This window comes from Erythrolamprus reginae, chromosome 4 (genome assembly GCF_031021105.1).
Source record: "Erythrolamprus reginae isolate rEryReg1 chromosome 4, rEryReg1.hap1, whole genome shotgun sequence".
Taxonomy (NCBI): domain Eukaryota; kingdom Metazoa; phylum Chordata; class Lepidosauria; order Squamata; family Dipsadidae; genus Erythrolamprus; species Erythrolamprus reginae.
Window position 1 is genome coordinate 82,491,434 of NC_091953.1, and position 14,594 is coordinate 82,506,027.

Here is a 14,594-nt window from a genome sequence, read left to right on the forward strand (position 1 = left end):
TTGGACACACAAGGAATTTGTCTTGGTGCATATGCTCTCAGCGTACATAAAAGAAAAAGATACGTTTGTCAAGAATCATGTGGTACAACACTTAATGATTGTCATAGGGGTCAAATAAGCAATGAAGAAACAATCAATATTATTTGTTCTGTCGGCGTGTCGCAACCGCCCATAATTACAGGGTAATTGGTCTAAAAAGACACACACCACACAATACAAGGAAAACCAAAGTCTTTATCAACAGAAAAGCAGAAAAAAATCCCCTTTTAAATGTCAAAGGAATTTTCTGGTACACACAAGGCACAGGTTAAATGCAATCCAATTTCTCACTCAGTAACCGGGAAATTGAGTCCAATTCCAAAGTCCAGAAAGTCCACACACAATCTTGAACAGGGAAACAGCAAAACCACGATCTTGACGAAACTATGAATCAGATAAACTTCCACAAGTCTAAATCAGCACGCTGCTCTTTTTATCTGTAGCACTAATTACAGCAGCCCCACCCAACCACAGGTGGCCTCACTTATCTCCTGTAATAATCCTTCAGTTGTTCTCTCCTATGCATCACTCTACGCATGCGTGGGTCTGTCATAAGTTCTTGTTCAGAATCCAAGGATGACAAGGATGGTTGATCTCCTCCTGGGCTGTCTGCGAAACTCCCCTCTTCCCTGCCACTCACGCTTCCTTCGTCAGAGGAGACTTCATTGGGAGATTCTATTGGGAGCAAAACAGGCCTGTGGCATGTGGATGTTTCCCCCACATCCACCTACACATTCCTTGGGGCAGGAGCTGGGCCAGAGCCAACCACAACAATTAATAAAAATCTTAGGATATAAGCAACAAGTGACAGTCATACAGTCCTAAGTGGGAGGAAAAGGATGATAGGAATGATGAGAAAAACCAGTAGAATAAAAGTGCAGATTTAATAAAAAGTCTGACAGTGTTGAGGGAATTATTTGTTTAGTAGAGTGATGGTGTTCAGGAAAAAACTGTTCTTGTGTCTAGTTCTCTTGGTGTGCAGTGCTCTGTAGCGACGTTTTTAGGGTAGGATTAAAACAGTTTATGTCCAGGATGCGAGGGGTCAGTAAATATTTCAACAGCCCTCTTTTTTACTTGTGCAGCATACAGGTCCTCAATGGAAGGCAGGTTGGCAGCAATTGTTTTTTCTCTGCAGTTCTGATTATCCTCTGAAGTCTGTGTCGGTCCTGTTGGGCTGCAGCATCAAACCAGACAGTTATAGAGGTGCAGATGACAGACTCAATGATTCCTCTGTAGAACTGTGTCATAGAAGAGCCAACTTTGTCTGCCCCTATGCTAAGCAATTGAACCACTTCCACATGACCTGCCTCCATAGAATTCTGAGGATCCGGTGGCAGGATAAGGTGCCTGACACTGAGGTCTCTCCAGAGCAGGCCTGCCATCAATTCCCACCTTCCTGATGAAAGCCCAGACACGTTAGGCAGACCATGTTGCTAGGATGCCAGACCATCGCATCACTAAACAGCTCCTCTATGGTGAGCTGTCTAAAGGAAAGGGATCACATGAGGGACAAAGGAAGTGATACAAAGATATATTGAAAGCCTCCTTCAAGTCCCTCGATAGCAACACCACCTTCCTGGGAAACCCTGGCACAAGATCGACCAACATGGCACATGCTGATCCACCAAGGCTGCCAGATATCTGAGGCCAGAAGAACATTCATAACAGAAAAGAAGAGAGCACTGTTTCAATGGGCACCCAAGCCACCTAGCCCATTACGTGACTCAAGTTTGGCACCACATGGAACATTACGAGGCAATGTATCCATATGGTGCGATTCAGGTCCATGTCATCATAGTCTAACTAAATGTTCCATAATGATGTTCGCCCATCATGTTTGAAGAGGACCTTGACATCTAATGGGTTGTGGGGAGGGAGGGCTCAGTGTCCCTCCTTTCCGCACAAAAGCAACCATCAAGGTTTTGGTGGAGTCTTCCTTCCCTGAGTGATGGTGCGCTCCCTCTTTCTCCTGGGAGAGCTGCTTGTCTCTTTGCTAGCTGGCAGGGTCAAGTCTCATTCCCGTCTCATGGTGTGTTCATGGATTTCCCTCAGGTTGATCTTCACCTCTGTGGACATGCAGTATCATGCTCACAGGTTGTGCGGCACCCCTCTGGGCAGGTAAATCTGGTACAGCTTCTTGTTTAACCGCTGTCTGAAATGGTGGACCAACAAGCATTCAGACCAATCTCTTAGGAGTCTAGCCAAGTGGCAGAAGTTTATACCTGCCAGAGACCAATAAGAGCCACAGAGTTGGCCTCCTCCAGGCCCTGTCAGAAGCCAAACCTCGCATGGAGCACACATGTGCACATCTGGGGTGCATGCGCACATGTGCCGGACACCGAGGACCATCTGGGTAGCGAGGTAAGTGGCTGCCCACCACTGTGCGAAATATGTTGCAAATATGAACCATGGTAGTGAAAACTTTTCGATAGACCAATGAGGATGCTAAATGCCTATTAAATAGGAAAGTATGTTAATGTGCCAATTTAAATAATTCACATAACATTATGTGATTTGTATAATATTGTTTTGGTTAACATAAAATTAAGGTAGAATTAAAGTAATTTTAACTACACTACATTATCCAAACTGTGTCAGATAGAATCGACTTTTTTGTCCTATCAGGGCATAGAAATTGAGTCTGTTGCATCCCAATTCTACTTAATGGAGGGGTTATTAAATCAAGGTTTCACTGTAATTCTATTAAATCTTAATTATTCCTATTCTTATGTAGATGTTGTGTATATATTATTCTGATCTATTATACCATGTCAGTATTCTTTTTAAAAAATGAGTGATTTCTACCGGTAATTATATTTTTCAGCCTAATGCTACTGGTGAACAAAAAACAAAGCCTACTCAAAACAGTGTCCGTGCTTTAAGGGGACTTGGTCTTTCTCCTGATTTGGTGAGTTTAATATACTGCAATGTTACGTGTGATAAAAAGTACATATCTGTATTGTTAGAATGGAAGTTGTTAACTTACAATATCTATAGAGTATTGTTTTTTATTTCAGGAGGTGAATCTGAGTGGGAATTTTCTGAAAATGTAAAAATGTATATGGTCTGTTATCTGTTAATTATAGCCAAATAGGTTCACTTTGTTTTTATATTAATAAAAACTGCCTGATTAAGTATTGATGAGCATAACATATTTGCTTGCAGTGTGAAATTTTAAACAGATGCAGGTTATCTGTCTGATGTAATTGCATTATATTTTTGGTTGCCCGTTGTGTACATATTTGTTAAGTGGTAAATAAGAAAATATAACTGACTAAATGCTTTTTTGCAAAGATACCAGATATTACACAATTAATCTTATTATACTTTAAATAAGATTCTGGCGTCTAGTTTTGCTAATTTATTTATTTAAATTAGATAAACCTCCATAACTGGGGCCTATTTTGGGCAAGATCAGAAGTCGCTGGTTTGAAAGGATGTGTTAAGTTAAGAAGCACAGGTAGAAGATAGAGGCTGATTGTATTTGGTAGGAAAATTTTCTTGGTTAGCAACTAAATGGTTTTAAAACAAGATAGGCACAGCATAATATTAAAAGAATATTTTTCAAATTCTTAACAACTATAAAATACCTCAGGAAATTTTTGGATGAAAGATATTGGCTTTGAGGAGATATCATTTTAACATTTTAATTAAGCAAGAAAAAAAGGAGGAAACTACTATTTCTTAGAAAGTATAATTTCACAGTGTGTTGCTAATCTGTGTATATCTCCTTACAGATAGTCTGTCGAAGTACTAAACCTATTGAAATGGCTGTAAAAGAAAAGATTTCAATGTTTTGTCATGTAGAACCTGAGCAGGTTTGTAACATTCTTTTAATAAATCATCATCATCATAATCATCACATAGTGTTAATGTCACACTCTTAAATAATATTTTTTTTTGTTTTTAAATATTTTTATTTTCTGTTCATATCAGAAAATAAGTTGGATAACAGAAGAAGACAAATAGCTTTCTTTTAGGAAATTCATGGGGATAATATCAAAATGAGGGTGGCATGCTATTTTAAAAATTCCAACAGGCGTCAGTGTTACACTGAAAAGTCAGATTTTTTTAAAAGAAGGGTTTTTTTCCAAAGTTGTCTGGTGCTGAAGGGGAATAAAATGATTTCCTGGGCTTTATTTCAAAAGTTTGTTTAGACGCTAATTTGAAACTGTATATGACAGAAAAGTATGTTTTGTTAATACAGTTAAACAGAGTTAACTGGGCAAATTTTTTACTGGAGTAAAATCTTGCAACTTATAGTACTTTTGTAAAAAGAAAAAATACTACACTTTCAATATATTAGAAGAGCCATATGCTATATAATTGTAGGAATGGCTATATAATAGATGCGGTTTTTTTTTATAAAAAAAAGGACATTCAAATAGGTGAGTTTAAATCTAAAATCACCCTCGAGTTGAATTTGACTCCTAGTTTCTCCTTTTTCTCCAGTAAAAGTCTTAGTAAATAAAGGGATATTTACACCTAAATTGATTAATGGATGATGATGATGATGATGATGATGATTGGATAGTAACTATATACTCTTATCTTCATATTTTGGATTCTGCTCCTCAGATAATTTTTACTCTTCAATCTTATCCATGTTTTCTCAGAAATCAGTTGTGTTAAATTTATAAAGATTTATCCCAGCATAAGTAGAAATAGGATTGAAGCCTTAGATAAAAAATTTAAACACATTGGGTTAAGTAATCTAGCCAATCTATTAGTTAATTTTTGGCTTTGTGGATAGTTCTAAACCACCATAACCATAATTTCCAATGAAACTTTCACCAGACCAAAACCAAATGTTTCGCCATACAAAACTTTCACCAGACCTATCCTTGAATATAGCTCATCTGTCTGGAACCCACACCGCATTTTGGACATAAATATATTAGAAAACGTTCAGACATACTTTATGAGAAGAGCCCTCCACTCCTCCACTCGCAACAGAATACCCTACGCAACCAGACTTGAAATCCTAGGCTTAGAAAGCTTAGAACTAGGTCGCCTTAAATATGACCTAAGCATAGCCTATAAGATCATCTGCTACAACGTCCTTCCTGTCAACGACTATTTCCGCTTCAACCACAACAACATATGAGCACGCAACAGATACAAACTCAAAGTAAACCGTTCCAAACTCGACTGTAGGAAATATGACTTTGGCAACCAAATAGTTAATGCATGGAACTCACTACCAGACTCTGTAGTATAATCACCTAACCCTCAAAATATTACCCTTAGACTATCCACTGTTGACCTCACATGATACCTAAGGGGCGTGCATAAGTGCACCAGTATGTCTACCGTCCTTATCCTAATGTTTCCCTATTATTAGTACCAATATCGTGTATATAAACATTGTTATATCTTTGTATACTACCAATACGTACTTGACTAAATAAATAAATAGAACCTAGAAATTAGAAGGTCTCTACTGTTGATACTGTGTTGACCAGTATTGCAAAAGGTGGTAGGATGAGCGCTTTCTCCTAAAATCTACCACAATTTCTATAGTTTGAGTGTGTTCAGTTCCAGATTGTTCCTGTTGCACACGAGGCTAGTTGTTCAACCTTCCATCTGTATGTCGTTTCATCGTTGTCTCGAATGTGACCAATCACTTATTGTATCATCTGAAAACTTCAATAGTTTAACAGATGGATCGTTTGAGATGCAGTCATTGGTATATAGAGAGAAGAGAAGTGGTGAGAATACACAGCCTTGGGGGTGGGCTGTGCTAATTGTACATGTATCTGATGTGATTTTGCGTAACTTCACCTGCTGCTTCCTGTCTGTTAGGAAGCTTCTGATCCACTAACATGTTCAGGTACCACTAGCTGATTTAGTTTAGTTAGAAGAATGTCCAGTATGAAGGTGTTGAATGCTGAACTAAGGTCTACAAAGAGGATCCTAGCGTAGGTCTTTGGAGATTTATTTTTATTTATTTATTATTAGAGTTGAAAGGGACCTTACAGGTCATCATGTTCAACCCCCTGCCTGAGCAGGAAATCCTACAGCACCCCAACTAAATGGCAGTCCAATCTCTTCTTGAAAATGTCCAAAGTTGGGGAGTCCACAACTTCCGCTGTCAGGCCGTTCCACTGGTTGATCGCTCTCATTGTCAGGAAATACTTTCTTATCTCCAGGTTGAATCTTTCCTTGGTCAGTTTCCAACTGTTGTTCCTCGTCTGGCCCTCTGGTGCCCTGGAAAACAGTGTGTCCCCCTCCTCTCCGTGGCAACCCCTTAAGTACCTGTATACAGCTATCATGTCCCCCCTAGCCCTTCTTTTTACTAGACTATCCATGCCCAGTTCCAGCAACCTTTCCTCATATGACCTAGTCTCTAGTCCCCTTATCATTTTAGTTGCTCTTTTCTGTACCCTCTCTAGAGTCTCTATATCTTTTTTGAAGTGTGGTGACCAGAACTGGATGCAATACTCCAGGTGCGGTCTAACCAGGGCCTTATAGAGTGGTATTATTGCCTCTCTGGTCTTGGAGTGTATCCCCCTGTTCATGCAGCTTAGGATTGTGTTGGCTTTTTTAGCTGCTGCTGCACATTGCTGGCCCATGTTTAGCTGGTTATCCACTAAGACTCCAAGATCCCTTTCACAGTCACTCATGGTGAGTGTGGTTTCGCCTAATTTGTATTCATGTTTTGGGGTTTTTTTTGCCTAGGTGCAGGATTTTACTCTTCTCTACATTGAACTTCATTTTGTTCGTTTTGGCCCACTGTACAAGTCTGTCTAGATCTTTCTGAATTCTGTGTCTATCTCTGGGGTGTTGGCCACTCCTGCCAGCTTGGTGTCATCTGCGAATTTAATTAATTCCCCCTCTATGTCATTGATAAATATGTTGAAGAGTACTGGGCCTAGGACTGATCCCTGTGGTACCCCGCTGCCTACCTCTTTTCATGTGGATTTAGTCCCGTTGAGGGCTACTCGTCGGGTGCGGTTGGTCAGCCAGTTTTCAATCCATCTTGTTGTGTTACTGTCGATTCCACTCTTCTTTACTTTGGAGAGTAGAAGGTTGTGGTCCACCTTGTCGAATGCTTTGCTAAAGTCTAAGTATATTATGTCCACTGCATTTCTCTGGTCAATTGATTTGGTCACAGTGTCAAAAAATGAAATGAGGTTGGTTTGGCATGATTTGTTTCTGACGAATCCGTGTTGGCTGGTGGTTATTACGTTGTTCGATTCAAGGTGGTGGCAGATCTGTTTCTTGATTATCTTGTCCAATATTTTCCCGGGAATAGACGTTAGGCTGATCGGTCTATAGTTTCCTGGGTCTGGTTTTTTTGCCTTTTTTGTAAATAGGGAGCATGTCGGTTTGTTTCCAATTGTCTGGTAGGTCTCCTGTGGTCCAGGATTTTTGAAAGATGTGGTACAGAGGTTTAGTGATGACATCGGCTAGCTCCTTTAGGACTCTGGGGTGCAGGCCATCTGGTCCTGGTGATTTGTACTCATTCAGTTCCAATAGGTGGTCTCTTACTGTATTTCTATTAAAGTAGTGTTTTGTTCCAATTTTGATTTCTGCAGCTGTGATACAAGCTTGTTGTTTTGTTGTTTCTTTGTGCATGAAAACAGATGCAAAAAAGGTGTTGAGCAGTTTTGCTTTCTCTTTATTGTCCGTTACTTCAGTGCCGTCTCCTCTTTCTAGCGGACGGACTGCTTCCTTGATTTTTTGGGGGGTGTTTATGTGTTGGAAGAAGCTTGTTTTATTTTGCTTTTGCTGTCCTGATTTTTTCTTTGCAGATTCTGGCCGTTTGTTGGTATTCTGCCTTGGTTATGTGCCCTTCTTTCCATTTTTTGTATTTGTCTTTTTTTTTCATTCAGTTTGTTTGTTAGGTCCTTGTGTAGCCAAGCTGGTTTCCTTTTGGATTTTGGGTGTTTCTTTTTCATCGGGATAGCATTGTTTTGGGCTTTTGTGATCGTGGTTTTTAAGATTTCCCAAGCTTCTTGCGTGCTTTTGCCTTTTAGGACTGTTGTCCAAGGGATCACTCTCAAGTTTTCTCTAAGTTTATTGAAGTCTGCTTTTTTAAAATCTGGGATTTTGGTGTTGTTGGGTCTAGTTGATTGTGTTGATATTATATTGAATTTGAGAATGTTGTGGTCACTTTCACCCAGCACTCCATCTGTTTTGACCCCAGCGATCACAATTCAAGATATTGTAGGATTTAGTGCAGAGCCATATTAGCAGCAATATAAATATCACCTTTTCAGTCTTGTGAGCGGAAAGTCCAAAAAGGATAGCAAGAAGTAACAACATATCTTATTTTATCCTTGATCAAATAAAACAACTTTTTTATTTCTAACAGTTTTAATCTTCAGTTTGTTCCAATATCATTATGAGATTTAATTTCTGTTTATTTCTTCTTTGTCTATTACAAGGCCATTTTTAATAACCTAAGGTACAATTCATTTGGCTCTAAGGATTTAAAGTCTTATAAACATATATTCAACTGATCGAGTTTCTGTCAATCTCAGTCTTCAATTCTGTTCTCCTAAGTATTGAGTAACACATATCTTTGTTATGGAACTGTGCCAAAAAACGATTTGGTAAGCAAGCTCAGCTTGACTTCTGGAATTATTTCTAAAACACTTATTAGTAATAGTGATTGTAGCGAGGGCGGATTTTCTACTGTATTATGAAGTAACATATTGCATCTCTGTGTGTCTGTTAATCGTGTCATTTTGTGCTATTTACCAGTGTGTTTGTGGGCATGTATGTGTATTGAGAAGAACAAGGCAGACTACTATGCTCTACCTGTATTATGTGACCAGAAGAAAGGCCAGAAGTCTAGTGGAGAAGCTGGCAATATTTGTAAGCCATTACTCAATTGCCTTCACATAGATGCACGGAGAAAATTATTTTTCTGAATGTTTTGTATTTATTTTAAACTTATCCGAGTAAGTCTTCTGATGGTATTTGCAATATTTTGCCAACCTCAGCTCATTCAGAACGTTAGATTCCCTGACATCGTTTGTTTCAATTCTAGGCCATCTGGATATATTTATGTCTCTTTTCTTATTTCCTATATATGCCTTTTTCTCTCTTTATATCCTTATTAAAGCAGTTAAGTACCAAGTTACCACTGTACTAGTGAATTGCCAAACAGAGTGACATAGTGTATCTTTATATTCTTGTAGTTATATCCCATCTGCTCTTTAGTAAACTACTACCCTGTTACCTCTTTTGCAGTGTATTTTTTCTTCTTCAAAGGTTCAGAGCATGTTTGTTCTGTAAAGGTCTAATGGTTTTTCTGAGTTCCATCACCAGTGCAGAATATCATCTATGTTTTGCTTCTGATTGATGTCTTATCCATTGAGCTTAATTTTTTGCTCAGTTTTTCCTTAGGGATACCTGCTTACTTGCTAGCTGTCAGAGTACATTTTATTTGTTTGATATGATCATAAAAGAGGGCAAAAATGACAAAACCCCCCAGCATCCATTCCAAGAACAACACGTAGAGTTACTTCTGAGTTGTTTCTTTATCGTTGTTCACCTACAGACAAAATCTTGTCAGACTAAAGCAGTTTCCTGCATAATTATAAATATATTCTATGAACTGCTACGGAGGGCTTTGCCTTCTTCCCGCCTACCAGACATTCCAAGTTCTATTTCTTTGCCCCGAAAGAGGTAGTCACTCTTCTGAAACTCCAACTATTTTCCACCAGTCAAGAAACAAAAAGAAATGAATTCCCAAACCACAATGGAGATTCACTTATCATTTCCAAAGGCCTGTGCAAAGAGCTAGATCTTCAAAGCTCAGAAAAAAAATCAACAACGTGTGTGTGGTGATGGTGGTGGTGGTGTATCTAAATCTGGAGGGGTGGACCTCATTCCAGAGGGCAAATGTTATTACAAAGAAGTCATGCTTCTGTGGTCCACATAGATGGCATTATTTAATTGAAAGAACACAGAGCACACCAAAACTGATCAGGCAAGTACTGTGGGAGATAGGAGATCCCTAAAATAACTACACCATAACATAGTTAATCCTTTTTGAAAAGCAGTGTGTAGAGCTAAAGCAAATATTTATTCTCTGTCTCTCTCTTTCACATACACACACACAATTTTAAATGTATACTATTATTAAATGAAATTCTTATTTTCTAGGTAATATGCATCCATGACGTTTCTTCTACTTACCGAGTGCCAATCCTTTTGGAAGAACAAGGAATAATTAAATACTTTAAAGAGAGGCTAAGCCTACCAATTGATGACCAACCCAGTCACCTTCTTTTCAAATGGAAAAAAATTGCAGATAGGTACATTTCTTTGTTTCTGATCTTGATTTCTCCTTTCCCCCTGTGTTGTATTTGCACCTGAAAATATTTTTGTAAAATTCAGCAAGTAAGATTTATCTGGTCCCAGGCTTTAAAGAATGGTTTGTTTTTTTGTTTGTTTCAGTGTTTTTGCAAATAATGTATAATATGGTAATATGACATAATAAGAAAGTATTTGCAGTTATATATTATGTTACATATTATATATTATGATACAATGCAAACCTTTTTACAAGAGGTTTCCATAGAAAAATTCTGAATAGGAAAATATGAGATAAAAGCACCAATGCTGATTTTTACATTTTAGAACAAGGCAGAAAAGAGCCAGCGTGGTCTAAAGATGAAGGGCTACAGAACTTACTAGGAGCAGGGAGACTCAGATTTCAAATCTTTTTAGGCATGAAAACTACCTAGATAAAGTTGGGCCAGTGATTTTCTAACCCTGTACTAAGCATTAGTTAAATAAATGGAGATTGAAACTATGCAGTTGTAGCTCAAGATATATCAATCTTGCTTTCGGTTTCAATCCCAAAGCTCTCATCATCTCAAAAATGCTGAAATAAAAATGTTTTGTTAAAGCAAGGAGCAAAAATCTGTGCTCAAACTTAAAATACTTACAAAAATCATTTCATTCCCTGTAAAAGTAAAGAAAGAAAATTCCCTTATGCATGATTCTATCTGTGCTGAAGAAAATGGAGGGACATAATAAAATATTAATTTTGCTTGTCTATTTTCTTTGAGCTGTTGAAAGGGACCTGCAAAGATGTCACACACTATCGTTTTATTTGAGGGATCACCTTTCCCAAGTAACATTTCCCCACCCCATTAAGTTTTGCAGGATAGCTATGCTCTGGATCCCATCCATTAGACCAGGGCTGTCAGACTCCCGACCCACAGGCTGGATGTGTCATGCACTGGCCACACTAAACTGCCCAGTTTAGCGAAGGGGGGGGGAGTCCTGGTTTGTCATGTGATGCCTCTGTGATGACATGAGTTTGACACCCCTACAGTATATGGTGTTTCTCAACGTTGGCAGCTTTAAGATATGTGGACTTCAACTCCCAGAATATCACAGCCAGGCATTCCTCAGAATCACTATGCTAGGGATTGCCATGTAACAGGATCCCCTCCAGAAGATCAGATTGGTCCCACCCCTACTGACTTTTCATAAGGCCTTAAAAAGCTCAGGAGATTAAATAAGGGTGAGGTACAAATTCTACCAATTAAGAGATAGAACCCCTGCATCAGAAAATAATTAAAAAAAAACATATTTGTAGCAGATTTATTTATAACACACCTAAAATGAATTGATTCAGTTTTTGTGTGGAGTTTCTATTAATGTAATTTCTTTTTGGTATATTATTCTCAACTGCCCTATTTTCTTTTTTCCCAACTCATAATAAATAACTGAATCAGTTTCTTGTCTGGAGAGGTGTAAATTATTCCAGTTGAGCATAATCTTATTTAATCAAGCCCTTCCTCTCCCACGGGTGTGTGTGGACTGCAAGTGGCCTGAAGATGCCAAGCCGTGCGAGTGCTTGTCCCCCCATGCTTGTGCGCCTCCCAGACCTCACCACATTGATGTGAGTGAAGCCAGTGAATACCCAGTTGGAAGCCGCTGGATCAATAATCAATAATCTTATTTAATAATAAATTAGCCATGAGCCATTTATAAATATATTTATGCAAGGCTTTCATTCTCTTAAGATGTTTTGATTAAATTCAGACAAAGAGGAAATTCAAATGATGATACCATGGCAGCTGGAAGGGTTTTGTGTTTTAAAAATATTTCAAGCTTTTATTATTTTGTCTTTCTTACTGGGAAAGTGAACCTTAATTATAATACAGCTGCTAGCAATCTGGTTTTGATATATAAGAACATGTCTTCACCTGTTTTAAACATGCACACACTAACTATATCCAGTCTAAATTTATAATACTTTTATATCTGCTGAAATATTTGGAAATCTATATATTATTTGATATTTTATATTGCCAGGTATGAGAGGATGCTAAAGAGCTGTTCTGTTGCTCTTGTTGGGAAGTATACAAAACTGAGTGATTGCTACACCTCTGTTTTCAAGGCATTAGAACATTCAGCTATAGCAATTAATCACAAACTTGATTTAATGGTGAGAATCAATCAATATTTTTCCCTTTCATTGTTTCTTTGTGTTTTGCACCCTGTGGTATTTCTAAGGTCTAAGGTTTGTTTTTTTCAGTAATGTGCTCTTTAATATCTTTTGCTATTTCTTGCACATTTTCTAAAGCAATTTAGGTATGTGGTTTTGGCCTGAGAGTTGTTAAAATAATTTCAGTACCAGAATTTCTGAAAAACAAAGAGAATCTTATGTTCCTGAGAAATATTTTATTTCTTGATGACTATTATCTTATTTATTCATTTATAAAAATTATACACTGCCTGTCTCACTAAAGTGACTCTGATTGGTTTACCTGATACATTAATCCTACTAACAATTGTATGTATTAAGATAATGTTTTTACATACGGCTAAGCAGTGCCAGATCCACCCTCTTCAGCTTGGCAGCACCCTATCATCCTGCCATCAAAGGATTAGAGGGAAAGGGTGGAGAGGGAGAAATGGGCAATGAAACAGTATGCATTTTTGTGTGCAAATTTGGATGTGCAGAATGACAGTTTAAGAAAAGCAGATCAATGTGGAACTACTGTGTTTTCCTGAAAATCCGACATGTCCCAAAACTAAGGCCAAGCCTGATTTTTGGGGTAGTTGTAAATATACACCCTCCCCTTTAAAGCCCTAGTGAAGGGGTGGGCATGGCTAGCACAGGAGGCAGCCATTCTCTTCCCCGGTCAGTTAATGGCAGCTGGGACCCTTAATCACAAGCTGCCTCTCATTTTATCTCTTCTCAGCATTCTTTGTGCTCATCTGCCTTCCATCCATCCACCCCCCTTGCCTGCAAACTCCCACCCCACTCACAAGAGAGCAGCTGCCCAGCACCGCTTGCCAGGTAGTGCCCACCTAGTGGAGAACCAGGCAGAGCACCACTTGTCAACCGAGTGGCATCCCAGAATTATGATGTGGGTGAAGCTGGTAAACACGAGGTCCTTGAGGAGTCCGTGCTGCTGCTGCCATCCCAGCATTGAGGATGGCTTTCTTTGTGGTTTCCATACCCCGGCTGGAAGCCACTGGAAACAGAGAAGAGGCCAGTCGAACCAGCCATCTGCTGCCAAATCTTCTGGCATCCAGAGCAGAGAGTCTTCCAGCAGCTGGGGCAGAGCAGCATCAAAGGGAGCTGCAGCCCCACATGGGAGTCTGCACCGCCATTGCCACAATCCCATCACTGAGGATAGCTTCCTCTGTGGCTTTGAAACCCTGCCTTTAAGCCTCTGGAAGCAGAGAGGTGGCCAGTTCGGCCAGTTGCCTGCTACCAAGTCTTCCGGGAGTGGGGACAACCATATGCAGCTGGAACCATAGAGCGGGAAATGCACTCCCAGAATGGCCACTGCCAGAAGTCTCTCTGTGTCAGCTGTGGCCGCTCTGAGAATGTGCTTCCTGCTCAATGATTCCAGCTTGCTATGGCTGCTTCTGCTCCCAGAAGACTCGGCAGCAGGCAGTTGACCCAACCGACTTCTCCTCTGCTTCCAGCAGCTTCCAGCAGCTTCCAACAGCTTCCACAGCTTCCAGCTGGGTTTGGAAGCCACAGAGGAAGCCACCCTCAATGCTGGGATGGCAGCGGCGCAGACTCCCCATGTAGGGCTGCAGTTTCCTTCACCCTTTGCCCTTAACTTCCTCTCTGTCCCGGCTCCTGGAAGACTCAGCAGCAGGTGGCTGGCCTGACCAGCCTCTTTTCTGCTTCCAGTAGCTTCCAACTGGGTGCTCACTGGCTCCACTCACATTAATGTGGTGAGGTCTGGGAGGCGCGTGAGCATGGGAGAACAGGCACTCGCATGGCTTGGCATCTTCAGGCCACTTGCATTCCACACACATACATGGGAGTGCAGGGGCTTGATGATGGCATGCGGAGGGAGCCTTTCTCTGCCAGACTCCCAGCTGTGAGTGTGCAGGCTGCCTGATGGACAGCACACGGCAAGAGGTGCCAGGTGGCTGCACTTTTTCAAGTAGGTGACCACATTCACCGCCTCTTTCACCCCCAAAATAATAAGAACCTTCCTCCATAATAAGGCCAAGCCCGTCTTATTTTTGGGAAAACATGGTAAGTCGTGTCAAGGCATCATCAAGGCCGTTTGCCCTGAAACTTACCAGCCCAAACATCTCAGTTG

At 39.9% G+C, this 14,594-nt stretch overlaps 1 protein-coding gene across 4 annotated transcripts in view; it reads left to right on the forward strand.

Annotated features, from left to right (window-relative positions):
- CTPS2 (CTP synthase 2) overlaps positions 1-14,594 on the forward strand; it is a 121,512-nt gene that overhangs the window by 59,573 nt on the left and 47,345 nt on the right. For all 4 annotated transcript variants that reach the window (XM_070750778.1, XM_070750777.1, XM_070750781.1 and 1 more), the window contains 4 exons: positions 2,864-2,947; positions 3,777-3,857; positions 10,162-10,313; positions 12,331-12,463. In XM_070750778.1, coding sequence (XP_070606879.1) covers positions 2,864-2,947; positions 3,777-3,857; positions 10,162-10,313; positions 12,331-12,463 — 450 coding nt within the window. The remainder of the gene's footprint in view (positions 1-2,863; positions 2,948-3,776; positions 3,858-10,161; positions 10,314-12,330; positions 12,464-14,594) is intronic.